The 20,653-nt window shown below is 23.5% G+C and overlaps 1 protein-coding gene across 1 annotated transcript in view; it reads right to left on the bottom strand.

Annotated features, from left to right (window-relative positions):
- Positions 1–20,653, bottom strand: part of LOC100213544 (protein PTHB1) — a 60,509-nt gene that overhangs the window by 18,817 nt on the left and 21,039 nt on the right. The window contains exons 12-14 of the mRNA XM_065799518.1: positions 6,413–6,483; positions 5,720–5,782; positions 5,294–5,402 (exon numbers count right to left, since the gene is read on the bottom strand). Coding sequence (XP_065655590.1) covers positions 5,294–5,402; positions 5,720–5,782; positions 6,413–6,483 — 243 coding nt within the window. The remainder of the gene's footprint in view (positions 1–5,293; positions 5,403–5,719; positions 5,783–6,412; positions 6,484–20,653) is intronic.

Here is a 20,653-nt window from a genome sequence, read left to right as displayed (position 1 = left end):
TTTTAATTGTTACTTTTATGCTGTTTTTAGTTCAATTACTTTGTTTAATATTTATATAAAACATTTTTTAATTGTTACTTTTATGCTATTTTTATTTTAATTACTTTGTTTAATATTCATATAAAACATTTTTTAATTGTTACTTTTATGCTGTTTTTAGTTCAATTACTTTGTTTAATATTTATATAAAACATTTTTTAATTGTTACTTTTATGCTATTTTTATTTGAATTACTTTGTTTAATATTTATATAAAACATTTTTTAATTGTTACTTTTATGCTGTTTTTAGTTCAATTACTTTGTTTAATATTTATATAAAACATTTTTTAATTGTTACTTTTATGCTATTTTTATTTTAATTACTTTGTTTAATATTCATATAAAACATTTTTTAATTGTTACTTTTATGCTGTTTTTAGTTCAATTACTTTGTTTAATATTTATATAAAACATTTTTTAATTGTTACTTTTATGCTATTTTTATTTGAATTACTTTGTTTAATATTTATATAAAACATTTTTTAATTGTTACTTTTATGCTGTTTTTAGTTCAATTACTTTGTTTAATATTTATATAAAACATTTTTTAATTGTTACTTTTATGCTATTTTTATTTTAATTACTTTGTTTAATATTCATATAAAACATTTTTTAATTGTTACTTTTATGCTGTTTTTAGTTCAATTACTTTGTTTAATATTTATATAAAACATTTTTTAATTGTTACTTTTATGCTATTTTTATTTGAATTACTTTGTTTAATATTTATATAAAACATTTTTTAATTGTTACTTTTATGCTGTTTTTAGTTCAATTACTTTGTTTAATATTTATATAAAACATTTTTTAATTGTTACTTTTATGCTATTTTTATTTGAATTACTTTGTTTAATATTCATATAAAACATTTTTTAATTGTTACTTTTATGCTGTTTTTAGTTCAATTACTTTGTTTAATATTTATATAAAACATTTTTTAATTGTTACTTTTATGCTGTTTTTAGTTCAATTACTTTGTTTAATATTTATATAAAACATTTTTTAATTGTTACTTTTTATGGTATTTTTAGTTCAATTAATTTGTTTAATATTTATATAAAACATTTTTTAATTGTTACTTTTTATGGTATTTTTAGTTCAATTAATTTGTTTAATATTTATATAAAACATTTTTTAATTGTTACTTTTATGCTATTTTTATTTGAATTACTTTGTTTAATATTTATATAAAACATTTTTTAATTGTTACTTTTTATGGTATTTTTAGTTCAATTAATTTGTTTAATATTTATATAAAACATTTTTTAATTGTTACTTTTTATGGTATTTTTAGTTCAATTAATTTGTTTAATATTTATATAAAACATTTTTTAATTGTTACTTTTATGCTATTTTATTTGAATTACTTTGTTTAATATTTATATAAAACATTTTTTAATTGTTACTTTTATGCTGTTTTTAGTTCAATTACTTTGTTTAATATTTATATAAAACATTTTTTAATTGTTACTTTTATGCTATTTTTATTTGAATTACTTTGTTTAATATTTATATAAAACATTTTTTAATTGTTACTTTTTATGGTATTTTTAGTTCAATTAATTTGTTTAATATTTATATAAAACATTTTTTAATTGTTACTTTTATGCTGTTTTTAGTTCAATTACTTTGTTTAATATTTATATAAAACATTTTTTAATTGTTACTTTTATGCTGTTTTTAGTTCAATTACTTTGTTTAATATTTATATAAAACATTTTTTAATTGTTACTTTTATGCTGTTTTTAGTTCAATTACTTTGTTTAATATTTATATAAAACATTTTTTAATTGTTACTTTTATGCTGTTTTTAGTTCAATTACTTTGTTTAATATTTATATAAAACATTTTTTAATTGTTACTTTTATGCTGTTTTTAGTTCAATTACTTTGTTTAATATTTATATAAAACATTTTTTAATTGTTACTTTTATGCTGTTTTTAGTTCAATTACTTTGTTTAATATTTATATAAAACATTTTTTAATTGTTACTTTTATGCTATTTTTATTTGAATTACTTTGTTTAATATTTATATAAAACATTTTTTAATTGTTACTTTTTATGGTATTTTTAGTTCAATTAATTTGTTTAATATTTATATAAAACATTTTTTAATTGTTACTTTTTATGGTATTTTTAGTTCAATTAATTTGTTTAATATTTATATAAAACATTTTTTAATTGTTACTTTTATGCTGTTTTTAGTTCAATTACTTTGTTTAATATTTATATAAAACATTTTTTAATTGTTACTTTTATGCTATTTTTATTTGAATTACTTTGTTTAATATTTATATAAAACATTTTTTAATTGTTACTTTTTATGGTATTTTTAGTTCAATTAATTTGTTTAATATTTATATAAAACATTTTTTAATTGTTACTTTTATGCTGTTTTTAGTTCAATTACTTTGTTTAATATTTATATAAAACATTTTTTAATTGTTACTTTTATGCTATTTTTATTTGAATTACTTTGTTTAATATTTATATAAAACATTTTTTAATTGTTACTTTTTATGGTATTTTTAGTTCAATTAATTTGTTTAATATTTATATAAAACATTTTTTAATTGTTACTTTTTATGGTATTTTTAGTTCAATTAATTTGTTTAATATTTATATAAAACATTTTTTAATTGTTACTTTTATGCTATTTTTATTTGAATTACTTTGTTTAATATTTATATAAAACATTTTTTAATTGTTACTTTTTATGGTATTTTTAGTTCAATTAATTTGTTTAATATTTATATAAAACATTTTTTAATTGTTACTTTTTATGGTATTTTTAGTTCAATTAATTTGTTTAATATTTATATAAAACATTTTTTAATTGTTACTTTTATGCTATTTTTATTTGAATTACTTTGTTTAATATTTATATAAAACATTTTTTAATTGTTACTTTTTATGGTATTTTTAGTTCAATTAATTTGTTTAATATTTATATAAAACATTTTTTAATTGTTACTTTTATGCTGTTTTTAGTTCAATTACTTTGTTTAATATTTATATAAAACATTTTTTAATTGTTACTTTTATGCTGTTTTTAGTTCAATTACTTTGTTTAATATTTATATAAAACATTTTTTAATTGTTACTTTTATGCTGTTTTTAGTTCAATTACTTTGTTTAATATTTATATAAAACATTTTTTAATTGTTACTTTTATGCTGTTTTTAGTTCAATTACTTTGTTTAATATTTATATAAAACATTTTTTAATTGTTACTTTTATGCTGTTTTTAGTTCAATTACTTTGTTTAATATTTATATAAAACATTTTTTAATTGTTACTTTTATGCTGTTTTTAGTTCAATTACTTTGTTTAATATTTATATAAAACATTTTTTAATTGTTACTTTTATGCTATTTTTATTTGAATTACTTTGTTTAATATTTATATAAAACATTTTTTAATTGTTACTTTTTATGGTATTTTTAGTTCAATTAATTTGTTTAATATTTATATAAAACATTTTTTAATTGTTACTTTTTATGGTATTTTTAGTTCAATTAATTTGTTTAATATTTATATAAAACATTTTTTAATTGTTACTTTTATGCTGTTTTTAGTTCAATTACTTTGTTTAATATTTATATAAAACATTTTTTAATTGTTACTTTTATGCTATTTTTATTTGAATTACTTTGTTTAATATTTATATAAAACATTTTTTAATTGTTACTTTTTATGGTATTTTTAGTTCAATTAATTTGTTTAATATTTATATAAAACATTTTTTAATTGTTACTTTTATGCTGTTTTTAGTTCAATTACTTTGTTTAATATTTATATAAAACATTTTTTAATTGTTACTTTTATGCTATTTTTATTTGAATTACTTTGTTTAATATTTATATAAAACATTTTTTAATTGTTACTTTTTATGGTATTTTTAGTTCAATTAATTTGTTTAATATTTATATAAAACATTTTTTAATTGTTACTTTTTATGGTATTTTTAGTTCAATTAATTTGTTTAATATTTATATAAAACATTTTTTAATTGTTACTTTTATGCTATTTTTATTTGAATTACTTTGTTTAATATTTATATAAAACATTTTTTAATTGTTACTTTTTATGGTATTTTTAGTTCAATTAATTTGTTTAATATTTATATAAAACATTTTTTAATTGTTACTTTTTATGGTATTTTTAGTTCAATTAATTTGTTTAATATTTATATAAAACATTTTTTAATTGTTACTTTTATGCTATTTTTATTTGAATTACTTTGTTTAATATTTATATAAAACATTTTTTAATTGTTACTTTTATGCTATTTTTATTTGAATTACTTTGTTTAATATTTATATAAAACATTTTTTAATTGTTACTTTTATGCTATTTTTATTTGAATTACTTTGTTTAATATTTATATAAAACATTTTTTAGTTGTTACTTTTATGCTATTTTTATTTGAATTACTTTGTTTAATATTTATATAAAACATTTTTTAATTGTTACTTTTTATGGTATTTTTAGTTCAATTAATTTGTTTAATATTTATATAAAACATTTTTTAATTGTTACTTTTATGCTATTTTTATTTTAATTACTTTGTTTAATATTTATATAAAACATTTTTTAGTTGTTACTTTTATGCTATTTTTATTTTAATTACTTTGTTTAATATTTATATAAAACATTTTTTAATTGTTACTTTTTATGGTATTTTTAGTTCAATTAATTTGTTTAATATTTATATAAAACATTTTTTAATTGTTACTTTTATGCTATTTTTATTTTAATTACTTTGTTTAATATTTATATAAAACATTTTTTAGTTGTTACTTTTATGCTATTTTTATTTTAATTACTTTGTTTAATATTTATATAAAACATTTTTTAATTGTTACTTTTTATGGTATTTTTAGTTCAATTAATTTGTTTAATATTTATATAAAACATTTTTTAATTGTTACTTTTTATGCTGTTTTTATTTTAACTATTTTATCTAGAATTCAAATAAAACGTTTGTTTTCCCGGTGTTTTTTATTTTTATTATTCTATCTAGTATTTATTCAAAGCATTATTTTCTCTATTTTAATTTAAATAACAGAACAATATCAATTTTTCATGCAATTAACTATAAAATGACTGTTTGGCCAGCGTTATTTTGAGCACTAGTATTAAACTTCAAACGGAGAAGACAGCACTTAGGAATCCCTTTAATGCTTATAGTTATGTAAAATTAACCACTTTAAAAACTATATTAATACTATATATAATTAGATTTGTACCTAATATTGGTATACAAATTTGTGGTTGTGAACAAATAATAGGATGTTTTGAAGAGCAGCAAAGCGTAACATTTTCAACTGGTTTGAGACTTTTCCATTCAAGTATAATCTGAAAATTATAGGGATATCTGAAAACTGTATATATATAATTATACATTTAAAGTAGTTTTGAGTTACTTAGTCAGTACATAGCTTTATATACAAAAGAATATAAAGAAAAATTACTTTTTCAAACAAATTAACTCAAACAAAAGCCAAAAACTTTTTTTTAAGCAAACAATTGTCAATATAAAAGTTTTAAAATTAAGTAGATTTACCGTCGTAATAATAATAATAACAATAATAATAATAATAATACTAATAACAATAACAACAACAACAGCAACAATAACAAAAATTAAAAAAAAAAGAAATAAAAAATTAAACCTCAACAGTTATAGAGGGTGATATAGGATGGTCACCATCATTATCAATTAGCTCTTGAGATTTCTAAATTAAAATAACATAACAGTAATCGTTTAACATGGGTAATTAACTAGTCCTCACACTATTATGTGTAAGATTTTTAACAGATTTAAAAATAATTAGAGATTCATTGTTATAAAATCTACATTTTTACTTTTAAGTTTGAAATAAATTTAATAATATAAAAACCAACTATAGCTTATTATTTATTCATTTTTTAAACAGTTCCTTTCTCAATCTTTTAAGTATGAAACTTGAGCTTTGATAAACAAGGCCACTGCGCGGAGAAACAAATATAAATTTTAATAATCAAATGTGAGCCTTAATGAAAAAGGCCACTGTATAGTATAACAAATAAGAAAAAGATAAACATAAATTTTTTTTTTTAACTGTATTTACCTCCTGAAGCTACAAGAGTAGAATAAGCATTATTTATTCTTTAAACAGTTGTTACAATTCTTTCTCAACCCTTTAACTATGAAACATGAGCCTTGATGAACAAGGCCACTGCGCAGAGAAATGAGTACAAATTACTAGAGTTGCAAGGCCACTGCGCAGAGAAATACGAATTACTAGAGTTGCAAGGGATACAACTAATTCTTTGAAACTTCAAGTTTTAACAATATAATAAAATAATTAGGTAAAAATTCTCACCGAAGTTTCATCTAACTTTTCAGGTAACACAACATTTATGGACAAAGGTTCTTTTACAACAGTTGAGAGATCTACAACAATAAAAATTGAAAAAATAAAAACAAATACTTCAATTTCATTTTTAAAAATTATGACAATTAAACTAAAAAATATCACGACTCAAATTGTTGTTTTTCTTTTTTTTATTATTCTGATTCACTCCCAACAAGGCTGCAGGCAACTACTATTAAGTTGGGAGTTACTAGAAAAAAAAGAATAGAGTTATAGAGCAAGAAAACGGTTGATAGAAGACTTGAAAAATTGAAGGTTGTATGAGTCAAGAAAACATGACGATGGGAGAGAGTTCCAAATAGTTGAAGTGCGAGGGGAACTAGACGAATAAAAGTTTTTGGAGTATGTAGGGACAGATACAGTATAAGAAAAAGACTTTGATGAATGATGAGTCAAGCGAGAATGAGTTTTAGTTGATGGAACTAGAGATGATAGCTCTTTTGAGCAGCAACCATGATAGTATTTGTAGAAAAGAGAAAGAGATGCAACTTTACAACCATGGGAAAGAGGCTCAAACTTAGCAGTTAGAACAGGTCCAACTACGTTTACAATGTGTTTTTGGACCTTGTATAGAAGAGAAAGAGCATCATTAAACTGAATTAATAAATAAATTAAAAATTTTTTAAGGTTGTTTTATACTTTCTATTTATAATGTTTTTCTACTTTTAACAATTTTTTAAATTTAAACAAAAAATCTTATTTATTTTATACAATAATATTTTATTATTATTATTATTTTACGCTTTATATACAATTCAAAAAACAATTTTCATTTACATTCTTATTAAAACTAAAAAGTAACAAATTTTATGAAACTAATGGCTACAAATTTTATGAAAGATTACGGCCACATCAAACTCTGGATAAAATTTCAAACAGATTGGTTTACTGGTTGAGGATTTATGGCAGTTTATGTTTTAATTTTGTTAACATTTTGCTATTGGTACCTCAAAATGTTTCTGATTACTGTGATATTCAGTTACTATTTTTAAAATAAGCGTTGAATAATGTTTAACACCAGCAATTTTTATTAAAATTGTTTTATTTCTACATGTACCATTTTTATTCTGTAGACCAAAATATTGATTTGCTATTTAAAGTGTGGTTTGACTTGGCTTTTCCATAGCGTGAAAATCTCAGCATTTTCAAAGGTATAAATGGTCAAAATGCATTAACATGGTCAAAAATGGTCGAGAAGCTTTTCTTTTAAGGACACTTAAATAAAAATATTTATTTCTTTAAACCCTTTAACAACTATGGGACACCGGTGTCCCACATGTTCAATATGGTGTATTGATTAAGTTTTAATAAAATTTCTGCCATTGATTAACTCTATAGTATATATTAGACACTAATAATTACTATTCTGCAAAAAATTCGAAAAACTTAAAAGTTTTTTTTACACATGATACAGAAAATCTTTTTATATTTTCGTGTATATAATAATTTATTTTTGGTATTTAAAGCTATGATTTATATGTGAGCCGGATAAAAATAGCTGATTAGATTGCAATAACCTAATCATATACTATGTATTGATCATAACAATTCATACCCACTGTGTGTTTGAAACACTTTATGGCTAAAAGCATGCCTTGGGACACTGGTGTCCCTCTGGTTGACAGGTGTTGATTTGATATACATACATACATAAATGTAAATATAAATACACACACACAGACACATATATGTATATATATATATATATATATATATATATATATATATATATATATATATATATATATATATATATATATATATATATATATATATATATATATATATATATATATAGATATATATATATATAGAAAGACTAGAAAAATATGAATAAACCTGGTTCCTCAAAGACTTTAAAATACAAGTAAAACAAAAAGGTGTCATACTGTATTGATAAGATGAGCAGTGGTAAAATTTATACATTGTTGGATTCAGTTGACAGTGATAATGAAGAATATATTTATAGTATAATGAATGACAGTGACACTGAGTTTGTAATGGAGGTAGTTGAATATGACAATCTAATAACAATTTTAGAAACTATTAAAGTTGGTCTCGAAGCAGTAGTGCATGAACATTTAGATGAAAGTGATAATAGTGTGCAAATTGAAGAGAAAGTGGTTTGGAATTGGAAAAAAAGAATGGCTTCTATTGTGAAGAACAAGTGTGATTTTCAAGGACGCATAAAAATAGATATTGATGAAACAGCTACTCCATTGTCTGTTTTTGAAAAAGTTGCAGGTTTGGATGTGCTTCTTGATTTATTGGTTACAGAATCGAATATTTATGCACAACAAACAGGTTGACAATTTACTATTGGTCGAGAAGAAATGGCTGCATTTCTTGGAGTTAACTTTGTTATATCTATTAATGCTTTAAGCAATTTGGAGTCATATTCATCTGTGGATTCAATTATTGGTAATACAAGAATTCAAAATGTTACAACAAGAGAAAGATTTAAATCAATTCTTCAAAATTTGTATTTCAAAAATAATATTGAAAATGATGAAAATACGGACAGAGAAAAGAAAGTTGCCCCACTATTAAAGCATTTTAATGAAAACTTTTTGGCTGCATGTGAAGATACTGACAGATAAAGTATTGATGAACACATGGTAAAATTCAAAGAACGGAACTTGATGAAGCAGTATTTAAAGAACAAACCCATCAAGTGGGGATTCAAACTTTAGTTTCTGTGCTGATCAGAAACTGGTTATTTGTATGAGTTTGATATTTATCGAGGGAAAAAAGAGTCAGTTCATTTTGGATTAGGTGAAAGTGTCATTTTAAACTTGACTTCAAGATTGAATGGGTCAAATGTTACTATTTTTGCTGACAACTTTTTTACTTCACCAACATTGGTCAAAATCCTTCTGGATCAAGGGCTTTATTTTGTGGATACTAATAGAGGCAATAAAAAGTTCATGCCTAAATTCACTGTAAGTATTGTTACCAGTTTATTTATAAGCATATAATTTTAGTTTATATTTGTCCTGAGTAATTTACATTTAGTGTTGGTTTGTATTATTTTGCAGGCAAACAAAGAACTGAAGAGAGGTGAAAGCCAATGTGTATTAGCCAACAATGTTGTTGCATGCAAATGGATGGACAACAGGTAAGTCTACACTTTTTTTGTGTATATAAATATAGAAGCTACAACTTTTTTTTTAGCCTACAGGAAGGAAACCTAAGATAGCTCAGCATTGTAAATAGGATATATGCTAATTTGTGATTATATTGCTAGACTTTGTTTTTTAGATCTGTTACTTTAGTTGCAACAAATGTCATTGACAACATTGGCTTTATTCTTGTTGAAAGAAGGAAAAAGGGTTCTCAAGAAAAATCTTAAGTGACCTGCCCAAAGCTAATTTCTTTGTACAATAATGGAATGGAAGGTGTTGATCACATTGATCAAAAGAAGTCATATTATGAGTTAGATAGAAAATCTAAATTATGCTTTTACCTTCGCATTTTCTTTGATCTTCTTGATATTAGTTGTGTAAATGCATTTATTTTGTATAATACTTAATTTCCAAAGAAGCTGACACTACTTGAATTTAAAACATGTGTTGCTGACAGCTTGACACAAAGGTTTTCATATCGCAAAAGGAAGTCACCATCATGCCAACCATCAAAGGTATGAGTTCGCAAACTCTATCAGTTGCACATTTTAAATATGAATATACTTCCTTTTGTACGAAATTTTTATTTAAACAGGTTACCAAATCAATACATATGGCAGGTACACATCCGATCAGCCACTTACCAATATTTCAAGAAACACGAAGACAGCGTCTTCGTGTTTCTTGAAATGTGCTGAGGACAAGGCTGAACAAAGAACATTTGTTGTATTCTCAAGTTGTGAATCCCCATTGTGCTTGTTGAAAGAACAAAATTGTTTCTTAAAATATTACCAGTAATTTTTATAAATAAACTTCATCTAATAGATTTAGAGTCTATCAGACTGTACCTGTTAACTATATATAAACCAAAAAAATACAGTTTATTTTATTTGCTCAAACATTTTTTTTAAAGCTGTACATTTTGTATGGGTAATATACGCAATGCTTATAATAATCTCACAATTTAGTAAGTTATTTGGAAAAAAAAATTGTAATTTTTTAAATCTTTATTTTTTACACTTACCGACCACTGGGACACCGGTGTCCCATGCCAGAAAGCAGGGTCGAAATTTTATTTTAAAAAAAACATTTTTTTTTATCATAAGATATCTATATCTTATAATTTAAGAATATTTGCAACAAAAAAAACACGCTCAGTTCCTTGTGGGCTTTAAAGGGTTGAACAGAAAAACTGAGAGAAAACCAAATATTTTTTACATTGACTAAAGATAACTGACTCAAACCATGGTTAGCTTCAGGGGTGCAAAAAATTAACAATACATTTCACAATTATCGTCTAAAAATTATAAAAATATTTTTGCCTCCCTTTTTCACATATAGAGCAGCATCATTTTTCCAAAATACAAACTACCATCATACTTTTATTGTATCTTTATTGTCATTTAAACAGCTTAAACGAATAATATCAGACAAATGTTAACAACTTAAAAAAGAAAAAAAGATTTAGCATGTTTTTTACAACAACAGATTAGAGTTATTTCGAAACAAAATTTATCAAAATAATGTAAAAATAATTGCAGTGGCGGAAAAATAGAAAACCTCTACCAAAAGTTTTTTAAAAATGCAATAATTTTTGAAGATAAAAAATGTTTTGAAAATAAGAGAGGTTCTTTGAAGAGCAATGAAAATCGTTTGTAAACACAGTATCATCATAAAATTTCATTTAAATTGTCATAAAGCCTGACAAGTAGCATTAACTTAAATAATTATTTCCTTGTGAGAAAGATGCCTCAATATCATTACTGCTTTTCATAGAATGGAGGATCATCTGCATTAAGAAAATTTTGACTTGAGCCAAATAATTGTCCGAGTTTGTCTGAAGAGCATCAGGATTTTTTATTTACAACTAAATGAAATTTTATTGTGGAAAGCACTAAAACATTTGATTATGATTACGTTGTTTATAATTTTAGTAGTCTGTAGTTAATAATATTTGAATATAAGTTAAACTACTTTGATAGCAAATTTTATAGAATATTTGCGAATTGTTATATATAATTTATAATATATAATTTAGGTTAAAATTTGTAAAAGGCAGAGTTTGATTAAGTGAAAACATATTAATTCATTGTTTCATTTACTGAGAGAAAACTGCAATAAGTCTTAAAGATAAACTTTCACTGAAAAAAAATTTTTTTAAATTATTTTAAAGTGTAAAAAATTAGTGCTATTTTAAGTCTGCATTTTGTAAACTTCTTAAACAATTTTAAATCTGCCTTTTGTAAACTTCTTAATAATTTTGAGTCTGTATTTTGTAAACTTCTTAAACAATTTTAAGTCTGCATTTTGAAAACTTCTTAAACAATTTTAAGTCTGCATTTTGTAAACTTCTTAAACAATTTTAAGTCTGCCTTTTGTAAACTTCTTAAACAATTTTGAGTCTGCATTTTGTAAACTTCTTAAACAATTTTAAGTCTGCATTTTGTAAACTTCTTAAACAATTTTAAGTCTGCATTTTGTAAACTTCTTAAACAACTTTAAGTCTGCATTTTGTAAACTTCTTAAACAATTTTAAGTCTGCATTTTGTAAACTTCTTAAACAATTTCAAGTCTGCATTTTGTAAACTTCTTAAACAATTTTAAGTCTGCATTTTGTAAACTTCTTAAACAATTTTAAGTCTGCATTTTGTAAACTTCTTAAACAATTTTAAGTCTGCATTTTGTAAACTTTTTAAACAATTTTAAGTCTGCATTTTGTAAACTTCTTAAACAATTATAAGTCTGCATTTTGTAAACTTCTTAAACAATTTTAATTCTGCATTTTGTAAACTTCTTAAACAATTTTTTATTAAAAGTAAAAAAGAGTCATATAAATTATTATTTCATACATAACTCATAACAAATAGTTTAGGGGGCAATAAGACAAATTATGACTTCTACTTGTCTCTGCTATTTGTATTTATATTAGGTATTGTGGTGTGAATAAATTTATACAGCAAAAAAAAAAAAAGTCATTTAAGTCATTAAAGGAGTTATGTCTTGATATTTCTCAAATCATTAATTTAATTTGTTCCTGTCATTGTGAATATTTCATTTCAAATATTAATGGTGTCTCACTGCTAGTATACATATTTTATAAAAGATGTTTAAAACAGCTTACTGCTTTCTAACCAGTTCCAATATGCCAGCTGTACAAGACCAAGCTCAACATCAGTGATTCTGGGGTACCACAAGAACTCTGCCAATTACCCAGAACTACTTTGCACAGGAAACAAGTAGGGAAAGAGGTGGTACTCCCTTTTTGTTTGATCTCAAGTCAATACAACTGAAACAAAATACACTATGTGTGATTGCCTCATCTGCAAAATTGGTTTTTCAAAGCTGCAAAAAAAATATCCTCTTAAAGAGCAAACCATCAGTGAGAAAGAATCAAATTTAAAATTAAAATTCAGGAAAAACTTTTAATCCCTAACAGCAAAAGATGGCAAAGCAGCAGAACAAATTGCATCTTGAGTTTAAAACAAAGAATAATCTTCATAAGGAACTATTTGACTTGCTGAAGCAATTGGCAGGCCTCCACATACAATCACACAAAGTAAATACTTATACTTAAATATATATATTTACATTTTCAATTAATATATTTTTACATAAATTGAAAGAAAGTCTTGACTCTTAAGAAATGATAATAGATAGATTTTATGTAGCATTATTGTAGTAGCTAATAAGTGGTCAGCAACCCTCCACATACAACTAAGCCCATATCATTAAGACCAGTTCGAGGGAAATGAATGCCTGAATCTTCTTAAAAATGTGGAATTTTTGCAAGAACTTACTGAGATAAACTTAGTTTCCAACATCTTTAGCAAAACTGATGCATCTAAAAGTTTCAATTTAGTTGTCAAGGCTTGCTTTGTATTTATCCTTCAACTTCACTGAAAAAACTGAAAACTTCAAAAGGTGTTACTAAATGATAACAAGCTGTGTTTCCAAAGTGCATCACAGGGGTTCAAATCCTTTTATTTGCCTATTTAATTTTTTTTTAATCTTTTCAAATTTTCTAAAATACAAAATAAAACATTTTTAAAGTTATATAGATATTATCTTAATATTAATACTACAGAAACATTTATTGTTTAATGTCGTTTTATTAGTTATGCTTTGAAAGAACGCGTTCACAAAATGCACGCGGTCATCGGAGAAAGATCTCTTAAGCGAGTTGAAACTTTTTTCCTTATGAAATTTAATTATTAGTTTAGATATATTACATAAAGAATCATACTAAGATAAATAATCATCGTTAAGATCATACTATAATTGAAGTAAGTATATAAAATAGTTGTATATACATTTTTATTAGATAAAGTAGAAAGGATTTAAATTTTTATTAGATGAAGTAGCAAGGATTTTAATTTTTTAAATCTTTTATATTTTGTTTGTTTTAGCTTTTCTTTTAGCAGTTTTATTATTTTATTTTTTAGAAGGAAAATAGGGGTATGGATGTTATTTAAAGTTATAGTAATTCTATTTCCATAAAATGGTTATTACTACTTTGAAATTTCTGTGATGCTATTAACTATTTTTGTTCTTTTTTAGAAAGTTTAGAAAAATTAAATTAAAATTTTGTGCCAACAATGACATGGCATGTCACATGTTATTGTATGTAAAAGTTAAATTTTGTTATGAGGACTACAGTTGTTATGAAAAAAAAAAAAAGGTAAGGAGTATTGTTTGTAAATATATATTTTGTTTACTTTGAATCTTTTTAAATTTTCTTGTGTCATTTTTAAAATTTTTGTTTGCACACATTTATTGTTTGCATTTATGCTTTTTTGATATGTATGTGTATGTGGTAATAAGTGCTTTATAGTTGTTTTATCAATGTATTTTTATAATAATGTAAAGAGTTTTTTTATTTTTTGTGTATGTGTTAATATGTGTTATATAATTGTTTTTAAAAATGTGTTTAAATATATATATAAGGTATATATTTAACCTTACATACATATTTAAACACATTTATTGTGTTTAAAGTTGGTACATATGTTTGTATTATGTTGTTTCAAAGTGCTATGACTTTGTAAACGTGTAGAGTAAGATTTGTCAACTTTGCCAGCCAAGTGATGTACTTATAACAGAGGGTTACACGATAGTGTTTAGTGTCAAAAAATACATGATAATGTATTTTAATAACATTTTGCCTAATGTTGTTACTTGTGTTCTGTTAAATATGAATGTTATCTTACTTAAGTTATGTTATAAACATATTATATTAACTTATGGTGTGTGCTATTGTTGTGTGTTGTTGCTGTGATGTTTTTTTGTTATCTTTTGAGTTGATAGACATTTGGCTTATCTTCATGTTGGAGTCTATTGTTAAAAATGATAAATAGGTAATTTTATTATTAAAAATCACTGCTTTTAATCATTCACTAAAAGCCAATACAAATTATTTTGCCATATATACAATTTGTTTTATCTCGATTTGATTTTTTGCCTTTAGCGCTGCTTACTACATGATTTTGCTATAAATATTTTGGAATCATGATGTTCCAGCATAAATTATTTTGTAAAAGCTAACATGAAATAATAATATTTTACAACTACTACTCTGGTAAATGTTTACTAATAATTTTTTTTGAAGAAATAATTTTTAAGTTTGCAACAAAAGGTTTACAATGTTTTTTTTAATTATTTTTCTTTGTTAGCAGTATGTTTATTATTAGAATAATTGCATGTTTTTAGTAATTTTTTAAATTATTATTTGCTAAGCTAATTTTTTTTCAAACAAATCCTAGCTGATATATATTTTTTAAAGTCATAAGATTATTGTATAATTTATTTTAAATGACTGTCTGTTGTATATAAAAATTATTTGAGTGTGCTATTTAGAGTAGAAAAAAAATTATTTAGGAAAGATCGCAATCTTCAGGATTCATTTAGGATTTTTTGTTACTACTTTCAATTAAAAGTGAAGTTTAAATGAATGATGTTAGGCTAGAAGCAGATATTAGTTTAGAAAATGGAAATGTTAATAGGCAAGTTGTTTGTGGCACAAATGAAAGAGATAGACTTAGGCGAGATGAAATTAATAATGGACAAAATGCTGCTTGGCAAGCAGCAAATAATTCAAACCCAAATGAGGAGAGCTTGGTTAGGCAAGTTGAAAATAATCGTTGCAGAAATAAAAGAGCTTAGGCAAGATGGAATTATTAATTGACAAAATGTTAGAACTGCTGCAAGATACAAAAGAATGCATTGTATAGCAAGAAGTTATACTATTCCAGATAATAATTATTTAAGAGAAATGAATTATATTTGTTAGCATTGTGGTGCTAAGAAATTTCCTGATAAAACACATTTTTTATGTTGCCATAATAGAAAGGTAGTTTTGCCACAACTTTCACCATTTCCACAAGATTTACAAGATTTATTTAAAGGAAACTATGCAAATAGAAATGCCAGTTTGAACTTTTTTAAATATATTAGAAACTATAAGGCCTTTCTTTCTTTTGCTTCATTTAAAGCTAATGTAGTCCAACCCATGAATCATGGGCTATGTTTTAAAATGTGGTCAAGTTTTACATTGTATAGGTAATCTTAGGCCAAATCTAGATGTTCCGCCAACATATTGTCAACTATACATCTATGATCCATTTGCAGCAGTAAATTTTAGAATGCAACAACGTGGTAATGATCTTTGCTTAAATGATTTAATATTTCGATTGCAAACTATTATTAGTGAAGAGAACCCATTTGCTCTTGCATTTAAAAACATGGCTGAAGTGGAAGATGAAGAAATTCATCGAGCAGCTATAGTAGGTCGCTCAGTGTCAGTTGTCAAAATGTCTTTACTTGAAGGGCAAAATAGCTGTCACTATAATCTCCCTTCACATAATGAAGTTGCAGTTGTATTTAATGGTGAAGATGGTGCACCTCCTGCTTCCAGGGAAGTTGTTATTTACCCAAGAGGTCATCCTCTTAAAACTATATCAAGTATGTCTGTCAACTTAGATCCTATGGTTTAGCCTCTATTTTTTTCAAGGGGTGATCCTGGTTGGCATCATCAATTGGTTCGCAACCCTGAACGTGCTACATTGGTTAGAAATCAAGTTACATTATCTCAGTATTACAATTACAAACTTTCAGTTAGACAAAAAACTATTTCAGCAATATGCTGTTAATACGTATGTTAAAATTGAAGGCCAGTGCCTTGATCTCATCAGAAATAACCAAAACAAACTGAGAAGTGAACAGTATGATGCCTTATACGTAAACACCTCGGATGATCATAATGTTAGACCAGGGCATGTTGTAGTTTTGCCATCAACTTATGTGGGAAGTCCTAGAGCTTTAAAAGAAAACTTTGAAGATGCTATGGCTATAATTAAAAAGTATGATAAACCAGATCTTATTATTACTTTCATTTGCAACCCAAAATAGCGCAAGATAACTGAAAATTTATATCCAGGTTTATATCCATTTATATACAACGATTGTGCCAATATTTTAATAAATATGCAAATTAATCATGATGAAGTAAACACTGTTGGAACAAAAACTAAGTATAAATTATATGATTAGTGTAGTTAAATAAATGCTTTATTTATATCTGTACCTCAGAAGTCAAAGGTAAATGTCAATATTTTAAATATTTTTAGCATCGTCTTCTGTTACCAGTGAAAATGGTGAGGTTATGCTTTATATTTTAATTAAATAAAATTGCAAATATTTATAATTTTTAATAAATATGACATTATTTAACTGGTTGCATTATACTCATTTTTTTTAAATAAGTTTTTTTTACATGTTCAACCCTATTTAATTTACTCTTTTTTTTTTAAATATCTTCAGCATCAGCTTCTGTTACCTGTAAAAATGGTGAGTTTATGCTTTATTTTTTGATTAAATAAATGGAAATATTTACAAATTTTTATTATATTCTTCTATTTGTAATTTTAAATTCGTTAACATTTGAGCACTACAGAAATTATCGCTCCCAACACCCAGGGCCTCTCTCGGAGAGGCCCTTCAATAAGTAGTATAGTAATGGCGGTATGGATGGATGAGCCCTCCTTCAAATTAAGGGCTCATCCATACTGGGGTGTTGGGAGACACCAAAGAAAAAGCAGAAACCAAAAGGTTGTAAATGTCTTCTATCTGTGAAGATATTTATAACTTTTTTGTTGCAGATTTTTCTTCGGTGATTTTCTTTTTAATTTTGTAATTTTTTTATATAATATATTATGTTGTATATTTGATTTGATATTACTTAAGATACTTAAAATAAACTTAACTGATGTTAAATTCTTTTTTGTCTTTATGTCATTAACTATATGCAATAACATTGCTGATAAGGAGCAATAATACAATTTAAAATATTATTTATAGATAAATTTGTACTAAATTATATTTTTTAAGATGAAATATCAAGTCATTGTTATTAATGATTTAATTACTGATAACCCATATTACGGGTTGCTTTCTGCTAGTATACATAACATATATAAAGATATTGTATACTATAAAAAACAAGAATTTTTAGAAAAAAATTAAAATTTCTAAAAACATCAAAACATCTGGAGAAATTTGCTGTGTGTAAGTTATGATAGAGATACTTATGTTATTAATGTGCTTAGGTTATTAGTTAAGTCTGCGTGCTTAACACACATTAAAGAGATCATCATTAAAGTGACAATCATTAGATTTTTTATAAGGCTTTAGATTTTTTATAAGGCTTTTAAAATTTTCTGAGAGAGCTTATGTGACATCAAGAAAATTCAAAATTTTTGAATTAATGTTTATTTCAATTTGGAAGCCAATGTTCTTGAAAATTTTTATAATATTTTTTCAAGTTGAGGCCCTAATATTTTTTTCATTATTATTAAATCATTAAAAAGTTTGCAAGAAAAATTTGAAATTATTACCCATTTGAATCAAGAAAATTTACTAAACAAAAAATCTGAATTAATTTCTGAACCCAGACATGAAATTAAGTACCTTTTAAAAATTTGTAAAAACAAACAACTAAAATTATCCTTAATATAAAAAAAATTTTTCTCAATTAATTTTTTGAAAAAATAACGTAGCTAATGTAACTTTCTGGTAGCAATCAATGTTTCTAGTTGCAATCAATGTTTCTAGTTGCAATTAATGTTTCTAGTTGCAATCAATGTTTCTAGTTGCAATCAATGTTTCTAGTTGCAATCAATGTTTCTGGTTGCAATCAATGTTTCTAGTTGCAATCAATGTTTCTGGTTGCAATCAATGTTTCTAGTTGCAATATAACTACAGTTATTAGAAAATTAATAATGCTAATATAACTTTAATATAAATAATTTAATATAAATTATAAAATAAATATTATAATAATTTTAAAAAAATTTAATATAAATTATTTAATATAAATTATGCTAACATAAAAGCTAATGTAACTTACTACTTATAAAATAAAAATATACTGAATGTTTATATATATATATATATTTTTAATAAAAACATTCTAAATGTTTTTATTTTTATTTTTATACTGCAAAACATGCGCAGTGTTGCTACATCAATTATCTTATAGCTTGGTGCTACAAGGAAGTACTGCTACATTGACTATCTTATACTCTACTGCTACAAGGTTGTGCAGGTGCATTGACTGAGGGTTTGGTTGGGGCAGGTAGTCTATCAATAAATTAAAAAAAAAATTTTTTAAAAAGTTTTTAAACCTTTTTCAGTCTATAAAACAATTTAAAAAACAAACAAATATAAACTTGACACTTATTTGGAAAAATTAAAAATGACCAAGCAAGTGTGTGTGTGTGTGTGTGTGTGTGTGTGTGTGTGTGTGTGTGTGTGTGTGTGTGTATATATGTGTGTGTGTATATATATATATGTGATATATGTGTGTATGTATATATATATATATGTGATATATGTGTGTGTGTGTATATATATATATATATATATATATATATATATATATATATGTAAATTAATAAAAAATTAGAAAAGTGTTTTTACTAATTTATTATTGCTCTGTTCTTTAAGAACATTGAGCACTCTCTTTGTAGAATACACTAACATAATTTATATATATATATATATATATATATATATATATATATATATATATATATATATATATATATATATATATACATATATATATATATATATATTTATATATATATATATGTATATATATATATATATATATATATATATATATATATATATTTAACAATGTGAAAAAAATTTTGTTAAGTGATTATCTACTAATTTATGTATGTGTATATATATATATATATATATATATATATATATATATATATATATATATATATAAGCACAAAACCTGATGAACCTACAGAAGGTGAAACAGACTGTAGAAGAAATTGAGGTAAGTATTTTTACTAATTTATTATTCCTCTGTTCTTTAAGAACATCGAGCATTCTATTTAAACATATTGATTCAAACATAGTTTTACTTTTTTTAAACCGCGACAAGCTTAATCCCTCTAACCTATAGACCTGTTTCTCTTTCATCCATTATATTTAAAATTTTAAAAAATAACTATAAAAAATTTGACATCTTTTAGACAATAATTTGATAAATAAGAATCAGCATGATATTTTACCAAGTAAATCTTACATTACTAATTTACTTGAAAGCCGAAAGATTTTAACTCCAGCTGGATCAGGAATACTTTATCAACATTCTCTTTACTGATTTCTCTAAAGTATTAGACAGAGTTCATCATAGAAAATTGATATTCAAAATCGAAATGTATGGTATAAAAGATTTGGTTAATAAATGGATTGAGTCCCTTTTATCAAATGGAAGGCAAAGAGTTGTTCTTGGAGATATTGCTTCTACATGACTTGGTGTTTTAAGTGGTATGCTCCAAAGCTTAGCTCTGGGACCAATTTTGTTTTTAACCTATATCAATGATCTTTCAGATAAACTAAAAAATATATACAAACTCTATGCTGATAACTACAAAGTTTTTAAAAATAATTCGTGATAAGAGTTGTAATGATCTGCAGAATGACAAATTTTTTTTTGTCACATTTTTGTCATTGCACTAATTAAAAATATTTGTCAATATTTTTA

This window comes from Hydra vulgaris, chromosome 06, assembly GCF_038396675.1.
Source record: "Hydra vulgaris chromosome 06, alternate assembly HydraT2T_AEP".
Lineage (NCBI taxonomy): Eukaryota > Metazoa > Cnidaria > Hydrozoa > Anthoathecata > Hydridae > Hydra > Hydra vulgaris.
The sequence above is the reverse complement of the archived record's forward strand: the minus strand, read 5'-3'. Positions and strand labels throughout refer to the sequence as shown.